General features: G+C 60.6%; 1 protein-coding gene across 6 annotated transcripts in view; it reads left to right on the plus strand.

Moving 5' to 3' along the window:
- The window catches only part of GSE1 (Gse1 coiled-coil protein), a 395,294-nt gene that overhangs the window by 142,670 nt on the left and 227,963 nt on the right, over positions 1-24,661 (plus strand). For 5 of the 6 annotated variants that reach the window (XR_015145319.1, XM_086350182.1, XM_086350183.1 and 2 more), the window contains exon 2: positions 5,308-5,488. Coding sequence is in view for 5 of the 6 variants with exons in the window: in XM_086350182.1 (XP_086206308.1) it covers positions 5,308-5,488 (181 nt within the window). In the remaining variant the exon portion in view is untranslated. Of the gene's footprint in view, positions 1-5,307; positions 5,489-14,095; positions 14,273-24,661 lie in introns of those variants that run through there. The other variant, XM_086350184.1, reaches the window with a different exon arrangement.

A 24,661-nucleotide genomic window follows, 5' to 3' on the forward strand; every position in this document is an offset into this window, starting at 1 on the left:
AGCTATTACAGGGAATTAAGGGGCATAAAATACTGGTCTTAGGCCTCTGATGCCCCAGCTTGTAGCACAGGACAAGAAGCCCCCCCAGAGAGGCTTGAGTGCATCTTTGGGGGTGGGCTCTCGTGGGTGGGTGCCAGGAAATGGGGGGGAGGGTCCTCATGGTAGGGCTGGCCCGTGTGTCCTTATTCCCTCCCAGATAGACAGCTCCAGGCCTGTGACCCACAGGTCCCTGGCCGGTGGCAGGGTCTCCCACCAGCCGGGCTGTGCCCACCCACCCTCAAGCCAAGGCAGGCCCCCAGCCACTGCTGTTTGCGGGGGAGGTGGCTCTTCTCCCCTGGCCCAGGCCTCCCGTCCGTGTCTGATCACTCCTCGGGGCCAAGGGCCGGTGATGCTGTGTCCATGGGCGCCGTCGCATGCTGGTGTCTCCTCGTCCCTCTCCAGCAGCTCAGTTCTGCCTCCCCTCCCAGCCTTGCTCTTGAGATAGACCCTCCACAGCCCACTTGCTCACCCACAATCCAGGCTGCCGTGTGTCTGCTGAGCCAGCATGAGTCAGGCCCTGCCGGTGTGCAGTGAGGACCCCCTGGTGCCAGCGCTGTGGGCGCTCTGACTCTGACCAGCTGGGTGAGCTTGGGTAGCTGACTCGACTTCTCTGTGCCTCGGTTTCCTCCTCCTTAACAAAGCAGGCGTTAAGGGAGGGCTGTTGGAAGAATGACTCTGGCTACCGACAGCAAGTGCTCAGTGGACTCCTGGCACAGGGCAAGCGCTCTGTGAAGCTAGGCTAGGGCATCACTGGCCCATTTCCCCGAGACGTAAGCTGAAGTCCGAGCAGTCATGACTCGTCTGTTACTCTTAGTTATGGCTGCAGGCAGGCAGCACTCAGGATTCAGGCCCGTGTTTGCTTTATTTGGGATTGGCAAGGCTGGCTTCCTGAAGTGTATGTTGAGCCGATTTGGAGGAAAGAGAAGATGCGGGGTGATCAGGAAAAATGGGAGTCTCACACCCCAGATCCTACCCCATGACTTCAGGGACTCCAGAACTGCCTCACGCTCTGTGCCCGCAGTGGTCGAGGGGACCTAGAAGGTGGCCCTGCCAACTGAGGCCGAAAGTGCCCAGAGGCCCGCTGGGGCCCCAAGGCCAAGACTGTGACACCTTCTCCAGCACACACCCTTCCAGGCTCTGTGGGGTCCCCTGGCCCCGGCACCCCTTTGGCTCTTGTTCCCGATGCTTATGTGGTTAGGTCTTGAGATAAGCGACCGTTTCTTGAGCACCTACTATGTGCTTTAGCAGAAAGAACTCATCCCCTCCATTTGCCTCTGGGAGTCAGACTTTGCTGGGTTGTTAATACATTCTACAGAAGGGGAAACTGAGGCCCAGAGAGGTTAAGTCACTTTGCCAAGATCTCCCAGCTGGAAACCAGTGGAGAGAACCCAGAACCCAGTGCCTGACCCTGACGCTCTGCAGGAAGCCGGAGAGGTGGAATCTGCCTGGGTGCTGGGGTGAGTGGGTGGTGCCCGGGGAACAGTCAGTTGGCAGGGCTGCCGGAGAGGGAAGTCCTGGCATCTTGTCCAGTGGCCTCTGGGCTGCTGTGGGTCCTCAAACTGGAACTGCCTTTGTTTTTAAAAATACATGATTTACAATCTACCACGTGGGCAAGTCTGAGAAACATTATGCCGAGCGAAAGAAGCCAGACTCAGAGGGCTACATGGTGGACGGTTCCGTCTATATGCAGCATCCAGAGGAGGCACGCCTGTGAAGATGGAGGGAGACAAGCAGCTGCCAGGGCTGGGGGGGACAGAGTGATGGGTATGTCCTAGATGAATGCTGTTGGTGGTCACTCAAGTCTGTGCTTATACTCAAAGCCCCCGAATTGTATATACTTTCCATGGGTGAGTAGTATGGTATATGGATTTTATCTCAATAAAACAATTCTACAGAACAATAGAGCAGGAGTTCCCAGACCTGGGGAGCCCGAGGACTGATACGATCCATCAGATACCCTGGTGCTGACAAGCCTGATACATGATTCTCCTTTCTGTAGCCATGATGCTGCTCTCTGCCGGCACACTGCCCCCCATGCCCCCAGCCACCATCATCCCTACCTGCAAATTTACCTGGAATCGGCGCTCTGCAGAAATCACTTAGCTCCCCAGAGAAAGTGTAACAAGGCAAGATCTCATTAGGATATTCAGTGGTGGGCTGCAGATCCCTTTTATGGTAAAGAACCCTGGAAATTTCCACCCCCCCCCCTTTTTTTTCCTTTCCCTGTTAACTAATGCTTTAAATGTGGTGGCCCCGGTCCAGGGAAATAAAGGGGACAATAAAGTTTATCCTGCTCGCTCCACAGGGCCCCATGGACTCTCTGGGGTGCTGCCAATTTCCAGGGTCCTCAGGGCAGGGAGCAATGTATGTCCCAGGCCCCCCTCCCAATAGCACAGTAAGTCCGGCCGTGAGCTTGGAGCTCTGGGCTCTGGTAGCGAGAAGACACAGTGGATGTGTTGGTTCAAGGGTCTGCTTTTTATTAGTCGGGAACTGTTGTAAATTTGGCCTTGAAGGGTGAGGAAAGGCTGCTCTCTGCCTCCCTGCGATGGTCTGGCCGAGAACCTTTGCGAACCTTCACCTCCCACCTCCGATGATGCTAGCATGAGATAACGCATACTCCCGCCCATGTGTGTCTGGCAGCCTCGCCCAGCAATTAACAGTGACTGAGCCTCCTTGGCTTCTGGGGCAGCTGCTGACAGACCCCAGAGAAGGGGGTGAAATCCTTGTGGTGGGGACAGCTGGACCCGAGGAGGGAGAGTGTCTGGCACATGATGGTGCCGGGGAGCGTGTGTTTCTGGGCCTGGCCCTGCTCTAAGGTTGTCTTAGTTATCCACTGCTGTGTAACAGAGGATTACGCGTAAGCAGCTTGCACGCCTACCGTTGCATGCTCAGCAGGGGCCCCCACTGCAGGTCAGGGTGTTGGCAGGACTCGACGGGGGAAGAACCTGCCTCCAAGTTCATCGCTGAATTCTTCTGTGAACTGAGAGTTGCTATGAGCATTTAGAGGCAAGCTTTCGTGTGGACGTCTGCTTTTGTCTCTCTGGGATACCTGCCTAGGAGTGGAGTGGCTGCGTCCTGTGACAACTCTGTGTCTCTGGATCTTGACGAACTACCAGGCCGTCTCCAAAGCAGCTGCACGAGTTTGCAGCCCCACCAGCAGCATGTAAGGGTTCGTGTAGTATTTCAACACTTAACAATCACGCGGGTGTCGCTTTTAAAGATGGATTCCCCGCTTCCTCTTGAAAGATCAGGCCTGGTGGGATGGAGCCAGCTTCCCTCCACATGGCGCCGGGTGGACTGGCGCTGCCCGCCTCCCCCTCCCCAACCCCCAGTCTCACCTACCCGGTACCTCCTTCCTGTCCCCCCTCCCTTTCCAAACCTGCTCTCTTTGAAGGTCTAGTTCAGGACAGTTCCACCTGCTCCAGGAAGCCTGCCTGGATTTTCCCAGCCCTTGGGGAGTTCTATTCTCCAGCTCCTGCAGTCGTTGTCATCTGCACCCACTCCCACCCGAAAGTATTCTCTTCTGCCATCTGCTGCTCTCTGCTTAAAGGCTATGTCCCTGGTTGTTTTGGAGCAGCCAAGTCTTCTCCCAACTGCTAGGGTTCAAATCCAGGCACCTCCACTTACTGCAGCCACTTGTCCCCGTGCGTCTCCGTGCTTTCTTCCCTGGAAGATTAACTGTAGCGCATAGTAGGTGCTCAGTCACGGCATCCTTATGTCCCATCCGGGGAGCCGGGAGGCATTGCCAGCCACCTCCCCGTGCTCCAGGAGGAGGAGCAGGGCGGGGGCGGGCCACACCTCTTTCTCCTTTGCACCAGCGCACAGCAGGGTCAGGGCCAGGGCAATGCCAGCCTGCCCCCAGGGGCTTGGAGAACGCTGCCCACTTGACCTGGTGCCACCCCGCAGACAGTCCCCGGGGTTGGCTTGGCGAGTCATCCTGTGACTAACGGGGACACAGCAGCCCTGCGTCTGGCAAGAGTTTCCCCGAGTGGTGATGGCAGGGTTTGCCAGAGCAGCGAAAACCCTACGGAGTGGGGTCTACAGGGGCTCCAGGCTCCCCGCCGTGCGGTGGGCCCCCAGCCCTAAGCAGGCCAGGAGTGGATGAAGTGTGCCGGGGCCAGGCGCCACCCCCTCCTGGCTCCAGCCTAAGCTGCCAGCACCCCTGTGGGATTTGCGGGGGCCGTGGTCAGGGCAGCGTCACCATATGGATCCCATAAATTAAAGCGCTCCCGGAAACAAATGGTAAATGTACCCGTCTCTCGCGTGTGGGGCTGGCGGAGCCTGGATGGAGCACCATCCATCTCTCTCAGGCACTTTGCTTTTATAGCCCTAATCCTTGGAAAAACGGGATCAACGCAAAGTTGTTCTCTGACAGCCATGCAGTCCCAGAGCTTGTAATCGGGGAGCTGGGGGTCGCCAGGCCCCGGGACCAGCCCCCAGGGAGCTGCCAGGGTTTCAGGCCTAGGAGTCCAGGATGCGAACCTGTGTCAGCCCTGCCTCGGCAGCTCTGTGACCTCAGGCTCCCGCCGCCCCTCTCTGAGCCCCAGTCCCCCGCGCCCCTGTGGACCGGGGGCAGAGTGAGCGGCCGGGATGGTGGGTGCCGGGGTGGGGCAGGGGTGAAGAGGTAGTGTCTAATGAGTATGGAGTTTCCATTTGGGCTGATGAGAAAGTTCCGGAAATGGATCTGGGGGATGGTTGCACACATGTTTGGACTTCCCGCCACTGAGTTGTATCCTTAAAATGGTCTAGATGGTAAATTTTTTGTTATGTAACCCACTCCAGTGTTCTTGCCTGGGAAATCCCAGGGACAGAGGAGCCTGGTGGGCTACAGTCCCTGGCGTCACAGAGTCGCACCCGACTTAGCGAGTAATCAGCAAACAGCAGCGACATATTTTACTAGACAATATTTTTTAAAAACACAGGGCAAGGGTGGGGATAGGATGACCGCCCTGCGGGGAGAACTGAAGATTAGCTAGAGTGGTCAGTACACGTGCGACCAGCTGGTAGCTGTCACAGAGGCCTGTGCAGAGCGGAGGTGCCCAGGTGGCAGTGGGTCCTGGGAGTGGACCCCCAGCACCTGGGGGTCAGCCTGGTGTCCCTGGGCAACGTTTGCTGGACGAGGAAGACACTCTGGCTCCCAGATCCAGCCACACCAGGCCTCTGACAGCAACGCCAGGCCACTGTGGGCGAGAGGCGATACCCAGCATCCTGGGGCACCTCCAAGCAGACGTGCCCAAGACTCACCACATCCCCCTCCTGTTCTTCTAGGTCACATCTGCATCTCTCGAGACGTCGACAGCCACCCACGCTCCCGCCCGGGAGCCTGAGCCTCGGCCGGGTGCCCCAGCAGAGAGCCTGCCCAGGGGCCCCAGGGCCGGCCAGGAGCAGGGGCCAGCCCGGTGTCAGCAGAGCAGCCTGGATGGGGCCGGACCGGACCTTGCAGGCACAGGTAGGTGCCAGCATTTCACCATTTCTGTCTACTGGAGTGGATCCGGCAGCTCCTGGAAGCCAGAAGCCTCCCCAGAAGTTGGGGTGCAGACTCCCACCCCAGGGTCGCCACATTTTAGTGGGGAGCCAGGAGGCTGGGTCTTCCTGACTTGAGTTTGATCGTTTCCCTCTCTCTCGTTGTCAATTCACAGCCTTTGTTGGTTTCTTTTTTTATCTCTACATTCCATTGTGTTCACTCATTCATTTAAAAAATAGCATAATGGATCTAGCTCCATGAGCCACCAGACCCTGCCCTAGAACTCACCATCTACCTGGATGCCCTGTCGCCCCAGAGCAACCTGCCAGGATCCCGTCTGCTCTTCCGCCACACCTGTGTTTGCCTGGCACCCCGTGGCCGGGTGTCTGGGGTGTGAGCCTTGCCTCTGGGGCCTGCGCAGCCCTGAAAGGCCGCCTGTTGTCACAGCTGCCGTCCCGCTCCATTTCACGTCGTGTGCTGCGTGATGTCCAGCTGCCAGTGCGGGGGCTCGCCTGCCCTCCCGCCGTGGGGGTGCGCCGCTCACGTCCAGGCACATGGCTCCCGGTGTAGCCTCATTTGGGACAGAGGGAACAAGGGGGTCCGGCCGCGGGAGGTGCTGCCTGGCGTTTTCCAGCGTGGGCGTTCACTCCTACCCCCTCCAGCCACCAAGACCCTGTCCCCACCATCCCTACCCTGTTGGACGCGTTGCTTTCCCCAGTGATGGAGAGGCTGGCCCCAAGTTGGTTGTTGGGCCTGTGAGCGTGGAGTCCTGAGGCATTTGTTGTGTGGCCCGTGGGCCCTGGAATGGGAACGGTGAGTGGACACCTGCTTTCTTACCTAGGGAGGGCCCTGCAGCAGCCCCTTAGGCCAAGACCCCGCGGGGTGGCTCTCTGGGCATGTTGTGCCCCTAAGAGGACTAATGCTTAACAGCCCCCAGCCCAGCCTTCCCTGTTGCTGGGCCACTGCGGGGGCGGCTGGTGGAAAACGCTGCTTGTCAGCGAGTGGGGCAGCCAGCTCGTGGTGCTGGGGTCCTGGGAGTCCATCTCCAGGATGCCCCCAGGCACCCACCTCTTGCTTTCTGCAGTGTGGACTCAGCAAGGGAAGGGGCTGGCTGACGGGCTGATGGGCCACCAGCCCTCCAGGGGGCATCCAGCCCGTGGCAGAGGGGGACGGGGTGTCTGGCAGCAAAGGGGACTGCAGGTGGTGGGCAGGGACGCCTGGGACAAGCGTCTCCTTGCGCTGCGCCTCGGTTTCCTCATCTGAGGAATGGGCGGGAAGGCCAGTGGAGTGCCTGGCTCACCAGCCGGTGTGAGAATGGCAGGTCCAGTGCAGTCCTGGCCCCCCTCCCCTGAGAGCCCGGCGTCCTGGCTGGTGTCAGTGCTGTTGCTTGTAACTCCTATTCGCCCCACTGGCGCCTCCTCCGGCAGCCCAGAGCATCCCTGAGGCTGCTGTCCCAGCCCGCCCTCAGCTCTGGGTGATAAGCTGCACAGCCATGACCCTCAAGGACCTCCCTACCCCGCTGGGCACACACGAGGCCCTGCCCCCCTGCCCTGGGGCCCCTGGGGCAGGGCAGGAGCACAAGACCCACGCCAGCCAGCTGCTCCCCTGTCAGGCGGCAGCCCTGCCGGCAGCCGGGGGGATGGGGGACACGCAGCTCACAGCTGGAGACCCGCCAGGCAGCGCCAGCCTGCAGGCAACCCCTCCCGGGGAGGCCGCTGCTTGGAAACGTGACAGTGACTAATGGTTTATTACACACCTGCCACCTCGCATCGGGCCGTGCGCACGGCCCCCCGGGTCCAGCTGTGCACCGCCAGCTGGGCGGCGGGGCGGGCGCAGGGGCGTGCACCTACAGACACATGGACACGCTGCGTGGGGACGCGCGGGGGACACGCACAGACCTGGCAGGCGCACCAGGCACGAGGGTGGGTGTGCAATACACACAGGCACACGCACACAGGCCCCGTCGCGCCCCCTCCCCAGAGCTCCTCGCCCCTCCCGTCTCCCCACTGTCCCTCCAGCTCCCTCCGTGATGGTGGGCTCCAGCCGCCTCCCCTGTGCCGGCTGGGGCAGGGGCCTTTCTCAGAGGGCCGGGTGGCTATGGGCAGGTTGAGGGGCTGTGTCCCTTGCCTTGGGGGGCAACTGTCCACTGTCGGTCTCTGAGCCCCAGTTCCCTGCATGTGTGGGGACAGCGGCCCTCGCCGGGGCGGGAAGCCGTTACACCACCGCCGCCCTGGTGCTGGGCTGGGGGGCTGGAGGCCGCGTGCCCCGGGGAGAGGCATGGCCCAGCTGCCTGCGTCCCTCCCAGACCCAGGGGGAGCTGTGTGGTTGTCAGGCACTGCATCTGGAAGGCCCGCCTGGGGGGTGCTCGCTGGCTGGCTGCTGGAGAACAGCTCTGGGGCTGCAGGGGCAGCAGGGACCCCCGGGGCTGGGCTTCTTCCTGGCAGGCAAGGCATGGACCTTGGGTGGACCAGGCTGGGGGGAGAAGGGCGCTGTCCCAACCTCACAGCGAGATGGCTGTCCTTGAAGGTGGTGACCCCCCACCAGCCCCAGCTCCTTCCAGTATCCTTCAGCCTTTAGTCAAAGGAAAGTCCATCTCTCACAAAGCACTCGCAGGTGGCGTAGAATCCAGCCAGAGGTCACTCGGAATCCATCAGTAGCCGCGGGGACGGCGTTCCCGAGCAGTGGTCTCTGTGCAGGCAAGGGGCAGTACTGTCCGGTGACAGGCGAGGGAGTGACTGGAGTCTAGGCCCAGCATCCCTCCACAGAGCTTCCGCCAGGCTCAGAACCTTCCAGAGCTGCTGAGCAGGCATGAGGTTGTAGCAGCGAAGCCTCCCTGGCTACAGTTCAAGGTAGAGTCAGGGGCCTGGGAGGACCCCCCAGGGGCCCCCAGTGCTGCCGGGCAAGGCTCCGCAGACTGCCTGCCACACAGCTCCAGGGCCGCCCCTCTGGGCGCAGGCTCCCCGCGTGGCCTTGGGGCTGCCTTGCCGCCCAGCTGAGCGGTGGCCCTGTGTTCTGCCCCGTGGGCCCTTGGACGTCCTCTCTGAGCTCTGGAGCGGCATCTAAAGTGGCAGATATCGTCTTCATTGGTAGACGTGGTTGAAGCCGCAGACCCAACTGATGGGTTTGGGTTGGGGGGCAGTCACCAAAAGCCGGAGCAAGGTGGACTCCCCCATCATGGTGTGCTCCTGCTGTCATTCAGTCACTCAGCCGACTGGGCTTCCCGATGAACTATCTCCTGTAGTTTGTTCAGACTCATGTCCATCGAGTTAGTGATGCCATCCAACCATCTCACCCTCTGCCTCCCCTTCTCCTCCTGCCTTCAATCTTTCCCAGCATCAGAGTCTTTTTCCAGTGAATCAGCTCTTCGCATAAGGTAGCCAAAGTACTGGAGCTTAAACTTCCGCATCAGTCTTTCTGGTGAATATTCAGGGTTGATTTCCCTTAGGATTGACTGGTTTGATCTTCTTGCAGTCCAAGGAACTCTCAAGAGTCTTCTCTAGCACCTGAGTTCAAAAACCATCAGTTCTTTGGCGCTCAGCCTTCTTTATGGTCCAGCTCTCACGTCTGTACATGACTACTGGAAAAACCATAGTTTTGACTCTATGGACCTTTGTTGGCAAAGCGAGGTCTCTGCTTTTTAAAATGCTGTCTAGGTTTGTCCCCTGGGCTCCTGCCTTTCCTCCAGTCACATCAGGGTGCTGGGGTCTGCCAGCCCTGAGGGGTGGTCTGTTTTATCAGACTTCTGTCCTATCAGACCCCTGCCACCCTACTCCCACCCAGAAAGCCTCCATCCTCATGTGTGCTTGTCCCTGGCTTTGGGGGACCCCTGGCCCGGTAGAGAGGGGTGGGCAGGAGCAGTTCTGGCCAGCGGAGTAGGAGCGTATGTGGGAGATGCAGTGCATCCTCTGTCTCCAACCCGTGCCGGCCCAGGACCCCTCCGTTCACCTACTCTGGTCCCATGACGGGAGTCTGGGAAGAGTTGGGGGTTGGTGTCTACTGCTGCTGTAGTGGCTTAAAAAAATACATGTTGTGCTCTGCTCCAGTCGCATCCGACTCTTTGCGACCCCATGGACTGTAGCCCGCCAGGCTCCTCTGTCCCTGGGGATTTTCCAGGCAAGAATACTGGAGTGGATTGCCATGCCCTCCTCCAGGGGAATCTTCCCAACCTAGGAATGGAACCCCGTTCTCCCACATTGCCGGTGGATTCTTTACTATCTGAGCCACCAGGGAAGCCCTGGGTTTAAATACAATCAGTATTTGTTGGGTGTGGGCCTCTCTTAAGCGTTCGGGTCCGGCCTGGCACATCCTAAATCCGCATCCTGCCTCTGCCCCTTCCGAGCCCCTGGTTCCAGGCACAACTTCTCCGCGCCCCGGCTCCCCCGCGAGTGCCGTGAGACCCCAGGTGACCCACATCCGTCGCCAAGCACCACACCTGACATTCAGGGATGCGGGAGCTGGTGGGGCCCTGCGAGGAGGGTGAGCTGGTGCCCACCGGGGTCCTGGCCCTGCTGCGGCTCTTGTCACTCCTTCGTTGGGTGGATGGACTCCCGGCCAGCGAGGTTGGGCCTCTGCAGCCAGGAAGGCAGGGCCTCGGCTTGGGTACTTGGCTCGGGCCCCAAGACGTCCTTGGCAGGCCTCGCCTGGAGCGGGTGCTGGTGCTGAGTGCTCTGGCGGGAGGCACTGGGTGGATCCTGTTCTCTGCAGCCAAGCGGCAGCTGCTTGGAGGGCAGGGCGGCCGGGCTTGGCTGCAGCCCCCCAGCCCCCGCGCCGGCTCCACGGGGAGACGCTCTGCGCCGCGGCAGTGTGTCCCTGCTCCTGCCGACCGCTCTCTTCCTTTGTTCATCTCCAGCTGAGCTGGGATCCAAAGTCTGTTTTCTCTCCAACCAGAGACTGTTTATCTTCTCAGGAACTTACTGTTCCCTGGGGAGCATGGAGCTTGCATGTCGAGGCAGGAGGCAGAGAAGCCCAGGCAGCCCAGAGGCTCTGGGCTTTTCGGTAACCCCTCCCCAGGAGCCTCTGAGTGTTTAGAGGGGGCTCTCGGGGCTGGGCCCCAGGCCTCTCCCCACTCGCCAGGCTCTGCTTGCTTTCAGCTGGTCCCTTGTCCAGGGTGCGACTTGGTGGGTCCTTGTCACTGATTCAGATTTCCGTGACATGGAAAAGAAAGGAGAACTTGGGCAATTTCATGAAATGATGAACTAAGCGTTGCCTTCACCAAAGTTCAAAACGGCACTAAGATAAAAGCAACTCTTTTGACCTGGCAAAATTGCTGTCAAGTGGGTCTGTTTGCCCTGATATCTATTTTCCTTCCAAGTAAGTCTGTGATCAAGATTTCAGGGTAGAAAAAAGGAGATCCAGCTGAGCTGTAGACATGGCCATTCTGAGACCCAGGTGGGGTATCGCGGGGGCAGTGTTGGGGACCCCAAGGAGCTAAAAACAGCACAGACCACCTCTCCAGGGCTCCTGCGCTTGGGGCCCGCCTGTCTGCCGTCCTGGCCATGTCCTCCACCCACTCACCACCCTGCTTTTGCCAAGGCTGGGTTTAAGCTGGTAGGTAAGCCGGCACTCGGGGGACCTTGGCTCACCGTATCGATGTAACAGGCTACAAGAGCACTGTGTGTAAGACTCCCCCTGCGTCCATACCAGCTCTCACCCACAACCTTCTAATTTAGAAGCAAAAGCCGTTTGAAAAACAGACATCTCTCCAACAGACCTTTGCTCGTGTCTCTAACCGTGGTTGCCTGTTCTCACATCTGTTTCCACCTCTAGGCCGCCGTTCCTGTGAGTGCATTTGTTCACAAGTGTTTGTTGAGCACCTACTGTGTGTCAAAGACTGTGCTAGGTAGCATGCGTGATGCCAGGCAGGGACAGGTTCCACGAAGCAAAATAGGGCAGAAGAACACAGAGATGAAGCTTGTGACTGTAGGCGGGCTGGTCCCAGAAGGTCCTGCTGAGGAGAGGACCCTGGGCAGAGTCCCAGCCACAGGAAGCCCAAGTGCGCAGCCCCGAGGCTGCCCGCTTGCCCGCTCCATGAAGACGGGGACACGTCTTACTGTCCTCTTTATGGCTCCAGCACCTGGCCCACTGCACAGGAGGTGCTCAGTCGATGTTTGTTGAGTGAACACAAGTTTCAAGTCGGCTGGTGCTGGGGACCTGATGAGGGGAAGGTGAAGAGAAAGTCAGATTTTCATAGACACCGAGAGCGTGCGTTTACCCAAGCTTCCTGGCCCCAGGGTCGATGTTCCAAGCAGATCCTCATTCCATTCCAGAACTTTTCTTCGCTCTCCAGGGCTTTGCTGTGAAATACAGAATTCCAGTGACCACAGGCTGTTTGCTTTTCCCTGAGGTCTCCCAGTGCAGTCACATGGGGGACAAGGATACTTCACAGTCACCTGTGAGAGATTGGTCCTTTCTCCTCCTTGGACTTGGCTGACTCTAGGCAGGGGCTGTGAGCCCTCTGGATCAAACATGCAGCTGTTGTCCAGTCGCTCAGTTGTACCTGAGTCTTTGAGACCCCATGGGCTGTAGAACGCCAAGCTTCCCTGTCCATCACTGTCTCCCGGAGCTTGCTCAAACTCATGTCCATTAAGTTGGTGCCATCCAACCATCTTGTCCTCTGTCATCCCCTTCTGCTCCTGCCTTCAATCTTTCCCACACAGAGAAGAGCATTAATTGAGCACCCATTGAATATCAGGTTCTGTGAGGCTGGGAACAGTTGTCTTCCTAGCTGTGTTACTTTCCCGTGGCTGCTGTAACAGATAGCCATGAACTTGGCAGTTCTATCACCTTACAGTCTGGAGGTCAGAGATCAGAGGCCTGACCCAGGTCTCACTGGGCTAAAATCAAGGTGTCACAGGCCTGGTTCCTTCCAGAGGCTCCGAGGAAGAATGTGTCCTTCTGTTTCTGCTTCTGGAGGTGCCTGCATTCCTTGGCTTGCGGCCCCACGTCCCTTCAACCTCTTACTTCTGTCGTCAGATCTCCCGCCCTGCCTCCCTCTCACAGGGACCCTTGTGATCACACTGGGCTTGCCTGGGACATCAAAATTGAGCTCCTGTCTCAGGGTTGGCAGCCTTCTCAATCTCCCAGGTCCCTTTTGTCCTGTAAAGTGACATGTTACTATTGTCCTGTAAAGTGAAGCATCAGGTGTTGGGGATGAAGCCTTGGCTGTCTTTGGGGACCACTCTTTGACCTCCACTCCCGTCCCTGTGGCTGGTTGAGCTGGCCACGTGCTGCCCATGGGGCGTGGGGGCCATGCCCACAACTGAAGAACAGGCTGGCTGGTGAGGACTGCATGGGGATGTCGCGCTGACTCTGCGCCACTTGGCTGGGGCTGGCCCCTCTGGCCTGGTGGCTGTGCTGCGGGGGTACCTGACCCAGCAGGTGTGTGCTAGGTCACCCTGGGACAGTTCCCTCCCTGGAACAGAAGTGTAATGCTAGCACCTTTCTCCAGGGGATGTGGCATGAAGGTGACCTCAGTTACTAACCACTGTGTTTAGGATGCGGGGACGGGGGTGTTCCCACCCTGCCTGGGAGGGGCTGGATTCTCACCTGTACCAGGAGGTTCTGGGTGCAGCTTAGTGTTTGCCCAAGGAGGTGACTGTGAACATGGCCTAAGCCATACTCCTCGGGGCGTCTGCAGCCACAGTCCCCCAGCCTTCTGCCCACCGCAGGCACAGGGAAGGGATTGACCCCAGAGACCTGACAAGGCTCTGCCCCCTCAGCCTCCCACCCTCACCCACCCCCAGCAAGCAGCTTGTGGCACACCCTCTGGGCGTGTCATGGGTGACCCTCTGGGCCCAGCTGGCCCCCTAAGGCAGCAGAGTCATGGTCTCCCCCCCAACAGATGTCCAACCCTTCTTTTTCCAAATGCACCAAGATGGGCTCTAACAAGCCCAGCGCAGAGCACCCGGAAGGGCTCTCGGGAGGAGGCAGCGCTTGAACTGGGCATCTGGACCTTGTAGGGAGGAGACCCTGGGAGCCGAGACCCCGATGATAGTAAGCTCCTCCCCTTCCCCTCCATCCTTCCTTCCTGCCCCCACGAGTCTCCCGCCACAGCGTCTCTGTGGGTCCCCAAGACCATAGCCTCTGCCCTTCCTCCCACCTGAGCTGGGCCGTCCTTGGCCCTTTCTCTCCAGGAATGCCCAGGGACAGGGGCGGCTCCTGCTGCCTGGAGGACACCATAGAGCTCCAGGGACCGGGAACCAGTGCAGGGCCTGGCACGGGGCAGGTGCTCGGGGGAGATGGCTGAGTGAGGGTGTGAATGAGCGAGGGCCGCCTCGGTGGGGCTGTGACCCCCTCGGAGTCTGGGGGCGGCCCCGCTGCCCAGGGCAGAGGTCTCCATGTGCCAGGAATCCCTCGACCCCTGGGTTCTGCGGGAGTTGAACTGCAAGGGGCAGGCAGGAAGTGGCCGCCACCTTCCACCCTCCAGAGCGCGGCTCCCGTCTGCAGCAGCTGGGGCGTGAGCCGGCGGGGGGAGGCTGGGGGCCGGGGGAGGGCGGCCGCGTGGTTGATCTGTGTCTCGCTGGGCAGCCCTGGCTTGCCGCCCTTGACCTCTCCGCTGGCGTCTCAGGACTCTGGTCCAGTCGGAGCCGGTCTGCAGACGCTGGGCAGGCTTCCTCTGCTGCTGCTGCCGCCTTGTCACCCCGCCCCCTCGGCCCCCCTCCCTGCAGGCTGAAGGGAGCTGCCCCTTGGGGGTCAGGCCGGGGGCCCAGGGGCAGGGAGAGCCCGCTCCCATGGACCCGAAGAGCCCCACGTGGCCGGCGCTGCTGCCGGGTGAGTCCCTGGGATGGCCCCATCTGGGAAGGGGGTTTCTGGGTCAGTGCCCAGACTCACAGGGTGGAAGGCCGAGATGGGGGAGCCGACACTGAGCTGGGACTCGGTGAGGGGTGTGTGTCCTGGCTGCAGGGACACAGCGGTGTGTGTGTGTGTGTGTGTGGAACACAGCGTGACCCAGGAGAGAGATGGAGAGTCCCCAGGGGCTGGCCCAGTGGCCCCAGTCTGAGCTGGGGCCCAGGGGAAGGAGTTGGGATCATAACGAGGTGCAGCGGAGCTCCGCGGCATGGCAGCAAGCACTGCAGCCCTGGGTCCCCCTGGCGCGTCCCCTCTGCCCCCATCGCGGCGGCTTCTCTGCCCAGCGTGCCGTCACGGGGCCCAGGCTGGCACGGGGCCTGGCGCTGGGCGCCCGAGGGTGTGCACAGGTGAGCCTGCTGTCCTCCCAGCTATTGTAGGCAAAGCGCAGAGCCGGGTGGCTCAGAGAGGCACCGACTCCTACCACCCCTTCCTGCAGAGGGGAAACTGAGGCTCACAGGAGGGCACGTCCCTGCTGGGGGGCTCCTCTGGGCCTGCTCCGGGCACCCAGGGCCCCCTCCCCAGAGGACAAGCTGCCCCACCTCCCAGTGCTGCAGGTGCCCCGTGGCCTGACGCCTGCTTGTCCTGGCAGGACTAGGGCTGTCCCCAGCCTAGCGGAGGGTCTAGAACTCGGTGACTCATCTGCCAAGTCCCTTCCTGCTTCTGGAAGTGAGAGGAAGATATGGCAGGAGGACCGGAAGAGGGGCCAGGCAGACCCAGGAATGGAGGAGCGAGTGGAGGGGGCCAGGGCAGCCTCTGAGGAGGCGCCGGTGGGACCACAGGAGTGCTCGGAGCTCCCCGTCCCACACCAGTGGGGACGCACAGGCCCCTCCCCTCCCTCCTCCATCACGACCACCTCTTGGCTCCTAGGACAGCAGGCCGGGCCCCGGCTTGGGAGGTGGGGGCATGGACTTTAGTCCCGACTCCCACCTCCCACCTTGGATTGAGTCTGACCACAGTAAGCGCGCTGACAAAGAGGGCACGCCCCCGCTGCCCGCCTGTAGGCCGGGTGACTGCGAGGCAGCGAGCGCCCCAGCCTCGGCGGTGTGCAAGCAGGAGCCTCCCACCTATTGGGCAGGTCACGGAGGAGCAGAGGCCAGATGGGAGGGTCTTCCTACCACGCCTCAGTTCCGGTGCCCACCTCCTCCACGTGCCTGTCTGTGCAGCAAGGACCTCCTTTATACCGAGGCCCTTTGGCGCCCGTGGCAGGCGCCCATTCAGCAAACCCCCCGCGCCCTGCGTGCCAGGGCCCTTCCTGCCCCGTGTTCCAGGCGAGCAGCCGGCGGTCCCCGGGCCGGTCAGCTGCATGGCAGAGCTAGAATGAAAGTGAGGCGCAGAGCTCGGGTCCTGGGCCACCATACGGGGTAAGGCGTGTCCTCAGTCACAGGCGGCCCGCCCCCATTTAGGAAAACGCTCCCTGAGCTTTGAGAAGTCCAGAAGGTTCGCCGGGGTCGCTACAGGGCTTGGGCTGGGAAGACCTTGCTGGGAGGCCCCAGGTCCCCTGCCAGGCCGGGGACAGCCCCAGTCCTGTCTGGACGGGCAGGTGCCAGGCCACACGTGGTGATGGCTGGCAGGACAGCTTGTCCTCCCAGGGGGCAGGGTGCTGGGTGCCTGGAGCAGGCCCTGGCCCAGCCTGCCTCATGGGTACTGGGAGAGCAGCCAGGGGCCACTGGGGGCTTTGATCCCATCAGCCTTCCCAGACTCCAGCCCCTTCCCCATACCCTTGTCTGTCCTCAGACCCTCCCTTTTCCCTCAATATTACGTCTTTTTCTCAGCTCCAGAGTGGGAAGGGAACTCTTAACTTCACCCAGGTCTAAACCAGGGCATGTGTGAGAACACAGGTGGCACAGTTACCTCTTATGTGGGGACATTAGCTGAAAACCAGGACTGTCCCAGGCAAGCAGGGACATAGAGTAGCCTAGCTTATACCATGATTGTTGGCCATTTGGGGTCCTGACTTCTCTGGTTCTCTTTCTTGTCAAATAAGACAGACAGAAATGGAAAGGGGACAGAAGGGAAGGGAAAGAGTCAAAAGCACAGGCTCTTGTGTTGCTGCTTTTCAGCGGAGCCTCAGCTTTCTCATCTGCGAAGTGGGCGTGCTGGTGGCGTCTGCCACACAGGGTCGCCATGGGGTTAAACGAGGCTGCACGCACAGCACGTGTTCAGTCATGCTGTCCTTTTTCCAGCACCACGCCATGTCAGACAGGGCCTCCGACGTCCTGCTTGCTGCCTAGCAGAGGGTCTGTGCACAGTAGGTGCTCAGTAACATTTCTAGAAGGATGGATGGATGGAGAGTGGAGAATGAATGGATGGATGGATGGATAGAGGGTGGAGGATGGAAGGATGGATAGGAAGTGGAGGGTGGGTGGATGGAAGGATGGATGGGTGGGTGGATGCTTGACTGAATGAAGAATGAATGAATGCCGGGTCTCCTCTCTTCCCAGGCAACATGGAGACCCCAGCCCACAGGGAGCAGACAGCCCGGGGCAGGAATGACTGCTTTTGTTCCCACAGTCCTCTGTGGTCACCCGTCACCATGGCAGGACCACACACTCTCTGCATCTCCTTCATAAAACACAGGCCCTGGCTGCCCACCAGGCTTCCCTCCTTCCCTTTGATTTCCATCAGGACAGACGGAGAGGCCAAGTGGATTTCAGATCAGTTGCTCCCTACCCCTTCTCCCTGGGGGCTGTGTGTCTGTCTGTCTGTGTGTCTGAGTACGCGTGTCTGTGTCTGTGTATGTTGGTGTGTGTTGGGGGTTGACACGCGTGGTTCCCTTGCATGTTCACGGGCACGTGTGCGCACACCCAGAGGTTTCAGCGGGCCAAGGGAATTAGTGTGCAGACGGTGGCTTGGGCAGCCAGCCAGGCCCACTGTCCCTGGAGGCGGCAAGGGGCCTGGACGTGACGTGTGTCTGACCTGCTGGTTTGGCGGGGACCGTGGAGGAGAGCGTCCCTGAGGCTGGCTTCTGGGACCCCAGCCGCCTCCTTCGGGGGCACCCACTGCTGCCCCAGCCTCTGTAGGGTGGGGACAGACAAGTGACTGAGGCCAGCCTCCCTGCCCCTTCTCCAGCGACAGTGGCTCCTCACCCTCCCTGAGGGGGCCAGGAGACCACCCCAGGCATCCCCTCTCCCCAGACGTGGGGTGACAAGTGGGGCTCTGGACCAGGCTGGCCCGGGGTCAGATCCCCGCATGTGGCTCCGGCCCCTTCCCTGCGTCTCCCCCTCCCCCAGGCGATGGCTGACCACACAGTCTCAGGAGCCAGACCCCGCAGGCCGATCTGAGCCCGTCTCCCCATCCGTGCAGTGGGCACAGCCAAGGACGTCCGTCTTCCCTAGCGAGGGGGAGGCCGGGCTGCTGAGGCCTGCCCTGGCCCCCAGGGGCTGGTCCGGGGTGAGTGCAGTGCTGGGTGGGCTGGCCTGGCCGCCTCGCGGCTCCCTGATGGCAGGCTTGGGCACAGACAGAGCCTGTGGCCTGGCGGTGTGGGGCGGCGGTTCTGCTTCCCCGCCCGCCTGCCCTCTTGCCCGCCGCCGTGTGGTCCCGGCGGGGGACACGTGAACACAGCCTGGCTCTGTTCTCGGAGCTGTGGGAGGCAGGCTGTCACCGCGGGAGCCAGAAGCTGGAGGTGCGCCCGGGAGTGGGGGAGGGTGGCGGATGTCTGCGCCTTCCTTCACCCTCAGCGCCCGGCCCTGCCAAGCCACAGGTGCCCCCGCGGCTTGGCGGGGAGGACTGGGGCTGGACGAGGCGGGGAGGGGGTTCTTCTAGCGAGAGAGGTGTCCAGGGTGACACAGGTTGGTCAGCATGGCGACTGTTACCAGAACTGCAGGCCCCGCGGGGCTTCTGAACTGCTCCCGCCGTTGCTCAGGCTGTGCACTGCACAATCTCAGAGGGTCCCCTGGGCAGACTTGCTCAGTGTGCTGTGGCCTAGGGCTTCCCACCCTCTTCTCCACCAACCAGGTCTTTGTCTTCGGTTCTGGAGCTCTGGTCGTCTTTGATCGGAAGCCTGGCGTGCTGGTTGTGGTGGGGGCATGTGAATGACCGTGGGTGACAGAGCACCCACCTCTCGTGGGCAGCGTGTGGTTTGGGGGGGTTGCAAGAGCCATGTCTGTCCTTCAGAGGTCGGAGTGACGTCTGCGTGTTCTGAGTGTCCCATGCATCCCATTCCCCAGGGGCATCTGTGTGGCGTCAGCACCCCGTGGGTTCCACGGCCCCTGCCCCCACCTTGCCCTGCCCCTCTCCCTCCTAGCCTGCCTTGCCAATATATAACGTCTCAACTTGAGGGCTCACTGTGGGCTGCTGGCCAAACAGAACCTGGAAAAAGAGACACCAACCAAAGAGAGACTCATGAGCTTCGGGCAAGTCACCTAACTTCTCTGTGCCTTTGTTTCCTCATGTCAGAAGCAGAGCTCATAGGCTGGATTCTAGGGTTGTGGATAGATTAAATGAGGTGAAAAGCACTTAGGGACGGGACAGCGTGTAGAAAATGCCAGTTGCTTCCTCACTCCATGTGCCCTGGGTAGAAGCTGCCAGCTTTGTTCTCTGCTCTGACACCTGGAGGTCCTGGCAGTTAGGAGGCTGGGGTTCACCTCCGCTGTCCCCCAGGGGTGGCTGGCACCAGACTTGGCGTGGGGTGAGCCCTGGATTCGTAAACAGCTGCAGGGCTGCAGGGGGCGGCCTCCCTCTCTCCCTCTCTGGGAGCCGGGTGGGGGCAGGCCTGAGCCCCCTGTCACCCCAGCTCCTCTGCCCATGCCGGCCCCACCTCCCCAGCACAAGGAAACCACAGGCTCGGCGCTGCCTCTCAGCCTTATCTCAAGGCCTTCTGCAGACAGCCCTGTCCCCAGGAAAGGGGCTTATCGGCCTGCTCATCTGTGCCCCAGCCAACTGGGAACACGTGGTCAGGCAGCAGGGAGCTCAGAGTGGGGCAGAGGCCGCACCCACACTGGTCTTATGCGGCCCCCTCCTTCCTCCACGGGCGCTCTGGGCATCTTAGGAAGGACCATGGCCCCAAGCTCCCTTCCTAGGCTCCATGACATTCAGGACCCACCAGCCCCTTCCCCAGCCTGCCGACCTGGCGCCCTCCACGGGGACACCGTCCACTTGGGCTGGCCTCCCAGGGCTCGTCTGGAGAGTGGGTGTGCGTGGGAGGGTCGAAGTCGGGAAGCCCGTTTTGGGGCAATGAGCTGTGGGGAGCCACCCAGCCTCCCTGATGCCCCGCTCACGGCAGGGGGACCCGGTTCTCCCCCTTGTACAAGCAACAACTTATGAGCGTTGAGCACTTATTGCGCCGGGTCTTCCCGCCCAGTCCAAGCCTCCTGGGCGCCCCAGCCCTGCCAGCCTTGGTGGCAGAGAGGCTTATTTTCCAAACCCAAAGATAGGCCCTCAGGCAGGTATCTGGCCTTGGGAAGGCAAAACGTGATTTCTAGAATATTCCTGTGGATTATAAGAACTGCAGGACTGGCCGGGAAATTCTAACATGGATAGTCGCTATCTCCCTGAATGGTAGCAGGAAGTCACAGGTAGAGACCTTGTCTTCAGGGGTCTTAGAGTCCAGCCAGGCACCCCAAAGGTTAAGGGCACACATCAGAGAAGTCTGGGAGGGCTTCCTGGAGAAGGAGAGACAGCACCATGACTTGAAGGATCCAGGATTCCAAGGAGGGTGGTGGGGGTCCTACTGGAGACAGAGGGAGACTGTTCTCTCAGGAAGGGGTGGAGCTCCAGGGCCTCATCTGTACTGGGCGGAGGTTGAATCCTGCCCCATCTCCTCCTGGAATCCCAGAGTCAGGCCCTTGTTTCTGCAGACGAGGAAAGTGAAGCCTGGGTAGCCACTGGTCAAGGTCACAAGCAAGACAGGGGCAGGGCGAAGTGAGGTGAGGAATCCCCCTCTCTCCTGCCCAGGTGTCCCCACCTCCCAGCACCCCCCACCACGATTGGGTTTACTCTGAGTCTCAGACCTTTGGTCTGTGCTCTGTGTTGGACGGTGGTGGCTTGAAATCATGACATAGACCCGTTTCACAAATCGGCTGCATTTGGTGCAGCCCCAAATCTGATTGGATCCACCTAGCACTCACTGGGTGGGTGGGCATCCGTCATCCACCCTCACAACCAGCCTTCCCAGCGGCTCCTTCCCAGGGCACGTGCTGTCCTGCCCAGGTGAGAGGTACTCCTTCCCCAGCCTTTACATTTCATTAGTTTCTGGGTGGGCGTGGGAGCCTGCTGGTAAAGTCTTGGCAGTGCATGTTAATTTAAACTTTTTGCATTGAGACAGAACTCACATAACATAAAACGGGCCACTTTATAGTGACTAACGCGTTTGGCCCATTCACGATGTTACACGGCCATCACCTCTTCCCAGTTCATCGCCCCCAAAGGGACCCCTGGGCCGTGCAGTGGTGCTCGCTCCTCCTGCCCCCACCCCTGGCAGCCCCCAGCCTGCTTTCCGCTGCTACGGATTTGCTTCTTCTGGGCTTTTCACGTACATGACTCAGACGATGTGCGGTCCTTTGGGTCCGGTCTCCCTCACTGAGCTTGTTTTCAAGGTCCGTGCATGTTGTAGCTGTATCAGAGGATCCCGTTCCTTTTCGTGGCTGAGTAATACTCCACTGCCTGGCTGTGCCCCATTTTACGTATTCATTCTTCTACAGACGGCCACTTGGGTTGTCTCCACATTTGGGCTGTTATGATGAACGCTGTTGTGAACATTCGTTCACAGGCCTGACTTGGAACACTTGTTTTCCGTTCTTTGGGGTATACAGTCGGCCCTTGAAAAGTGCAGGGGCTGGGGCGCCAACACTCCAAGCAGTTGAAAATCCTCTTGTAAGTTATAGTCGGCCCTCTGCACCCACAGTTCCCCCCATCCAAGGATTCACCAACCACAGATCCTACAGTACTGTCCTCTCTACTGTTTAAAAAAAACCCGTGTGTAAGCAGACCCATGCCATTCAAACCCGTGCTGGTCAAGAGTCAGGTGTATACCTAGGAGTGAAATCCGCTAGGTCACACTGTGAATTTAATTTTATTTCGTAAACGTGTATAGTGCTCTGACTAGGTACAGCTTCATATTCACAACGGCCCCAAGAGGAAGGCAATGTCAGCCCCATTTACAGATGAGGAAGCTGGGGCTCGGCAGTTAGCCAGGACTGGAACCAGGCAGTCGGACCCTGGCAGTTCCCACTGGCCCAGAACCGAGGCTGGCAGCTCCCTCTGGCCCTTGCCGTGGTGACCTCGTCTCAGGGTCACCCAGAACGCCGGCCCGGTCTGGGACAGCTGTCCCTGCTCACCCTCTCAAGGGGCTTCTGGGTGAACCGGAGGTGGGCATGTCTGTTCATGGAGAGAAGTGTCACCGAGAATGAGAACTGGGCGCCTCTCCAGGTTGGCTCCCCCTCCTGACGGCAGCCTGGGATCACTGTGCTGACTCGGGGGCCGGCCCCGTGTGACCCACCCCCGTCTCCCCGCCAGTCACGGGGTGCCGAGAGCCCCATCGGCAGCTAAGGCACCCACGCCAGCAGTGCAGGCCCTCAGTCTGCCTGGCCCCCGGCCCCCTGGGCCTCCGTGGAGCCCCTGCTGCTTCCCGTGCCTGCTCCTGTGAGCAGCGGGCTCGTCCCTCCCCTGGGCATCAATCACACAGCCCCGACCCCGGCGGCCACCCCCGGAAGCATGGTTATCTCCCAGCCACACACCCTGCGGGGCTGGGGCACATGGCGGCCCCAGTGGCTTATCTCCCAGCCCGCAGTCCCTCCCCAGTCCCTCCGAGTCTGGCTTTATCTCGCAGTTCCGGGCCCTTCCTTTACCCACAAGCTGGAGGGATGGGGGCCGGAGCCTTGTGGTCCTGGACCCTCGGGACTGGCCCCTGCCGGGAGCACTGGTATCCTACAGGACATGTGGTGACCCCGAAATCTTCCGAACACTCAGACCCCGTCTCTGCAGTGTGGGTAACTGAGTAAAACCTCTCCCAGTCTCACATCCTGGAGGGACCCCGGGCCAGACAGTCAGCCCCTCTATCCCTGGTGACAGAGGCCTGGACACCTGGGGGCCCTGCTCGGGGGCTTTCCGCTGGTGCCTGGCGGGAAGCCCACGGTGGACCCTGAGTTAGCTGGAAGGATGGAGTGGGCCTGGGACAGAGCTGGTCAAAGTGCTTCCGAGTAGAAGTTCTAGAAGCCTTCCTCCTCCCTGTAGGCTCGTCTGGGGGCAGGGACGGACTCCAGCACCCTCCAGCCTGGAGCTGCTGCGGGGCGTCCACCATAGCCTAGCAGGCTGGCCCTGGGCACCCAGAGCTCCGTGCACACACGTACACACAGTTCCCAACATATGTACATGCCATCTCTCACACACACACACACATACACAGCCTCAGTGCATGATCACACATGTATTCATACACATGCACACTCAGACACTCAGTCTGTCTCACACTCAAGCACACACTCAGTGCTCCCAGCGCGCACACGCACACACACTCATTCGTGGGCTCTCTCTCCCTCTCCCTCTCTCTCTCACACACACACACACACACACTCACACTCCTCCCCCAGGGCCAGCCTGGGTGACTGTGAGTTTCCTCAGAAGCTGCCCACAATTGACTATTCATGCTTCCCTCTAATTGCCTCGTGGGTGTTTGTCTGCCTGGGGAAGGTAGCCAAGGCCAGGGAGGTTTTGAGCCTCAGGGTCTTGAAGGCCAGACTGGGATAAGCAGTATCTGCTATAAAGGGCCCCCATCCCAGGGCAGGAAATCCTCAGATCAGGGATGGCAGGGCCCTTGGGAGGACCCCGCGTGCCTCCTACCTACAGAGCCTGGGGTCAGAGTGGACCACTGGTCTCTGGGCCGCAGGATTGTGCCTTTGGCCCAGAGGCTGCTTGTCCTCTGTCCCTGGCTGTCCCCTCTGGGGCTTGGCAGCCGCCTCCAGCTTTGGTTCAGATCCTGGTTGGTTTTCCCTTCAAAATCCAGGCAATGCCAACCACCCCTCCTGCCAAAACCGCTTCACAGCGTGTCCCCGCCCAGAACTCACTCCACGCTGAGAAGCAGTCAGTTCCCTCCAGATGAGGACAGGCTCGAAGGAGGGAGCGTAGCCGTGTGCCAGCCCAGGATCCTGTTCTGGGGCCCCAGAGCGCCCCCTCCCCGGGAGAATGGGGAACACGCCTCCGCACACCAGCTGAGCCGCCTCTGAGGACATAGTGGGGGTTTCAGGGGGGCCTTCACCCTGAAAGGGCCAGGCTCGGCTTGCAGAACCTCTTTCTGGCCCCTGAACAGGGTGCTGGCTCCCCTCCCAGCCCCTGCTGCTTGCTTGCTGTGTGACCTCAGACCACTATCTCAACCTCTCTGAACTTTTCCGTATCAGCAGCCTCATCAGCAAGGGCCGGTCCCAGTTGTTCAGCACAGGGCCTGCAGAGTTGGCACCGAACCAGCCGTCTCCAGTGATATCAGAAGAGCTTCCGTTTGTCTGTCCGCCTGTCCCCTGGTCTTGCTCTGGCTTCTCAGACAAGCCGGGGCCTGTGCAGGGGGCCGCTCAGCCCACAGAAAGGCTGTGAGCTCCCGGCCAGGCAGAGGGGTGGAGGTTACACGTGCTGGGTGGCCCTCGTCTCTGGGGACCTCGACGAGCTCTGGCTAAATTAGGCCCCGACCCTCCTGAGGGACAGCCATGGGTGGAGGCATGGTCTGATTTGAAGCTGGTCCCGCAGTGGAAGGGTTCGGGGGTAGGCCTGGAATAGGCCTGTCCAAGTCTCGTGGGCCTTTCCTGAACCCTCCCAGGGGGCTCTTTGGTGAGTAATGGGGGGAAACCAGGGGAGGTGAAGACCCACCTCTGGAGCAGACCTGCTCAGAGCCTCTTGAGCTGGGGGAGGGAGCTGGGCGCCTGGCCCCCAGCGCAACCTCTTCTCATTCAGGGTTCCACCTCCCTGGCCCCTGCCCTTGGCCCCGGGTACTCCGCCAGCTGGGAGATGAACCCGTTCTCGCCAAGGAGGTCCCCTGTCCCACGTGGGGCCCAGCTGGGTAGGGCCACCTCAGCAGGTGTCTAGGGGTTGCTGCTGGCCGGGAGGCGCTTATTTGTGCCAAGGGTTAGGGGCAGAGAAGGGTGGCCCCCACTGTCAGAGCCCGCTGGCCAGAAGCCTGGACAGACTTACAGCTGCAGAGTCAGGACCTGAGGGGAGATGCTCACTTCCGGCCCCCATGTCACGGCGGGGCTGGGCCCCTTCTTGGGGTCTCTGGGGAGCGAGGCGGGGGGCACAGCTGAGCTGAGCTCCCAGCCTAGGTGGAGCCCCGACAGCAGGGAAGGGGTGTCCGCAGCTTCCCCCCACCCCGCTCCAGGGTCGGGCTGGCCACTG

This window comes from Bos grunniens, chromosome 18 (genome assembly GCF_055505025.1).
Source record: "Bos grunniens cultivar Pamir isolate PY7600 chromosome 18, Bosgru_T2T1.0, whole genome shotgun sequence".
In the NCBI taxonomy this organism is placed as follows: Eukaryota; Metazoa; Chordata; class Mammalia; order Artiodactyla; family Bovidae; genus Bos; species Bos grunniens.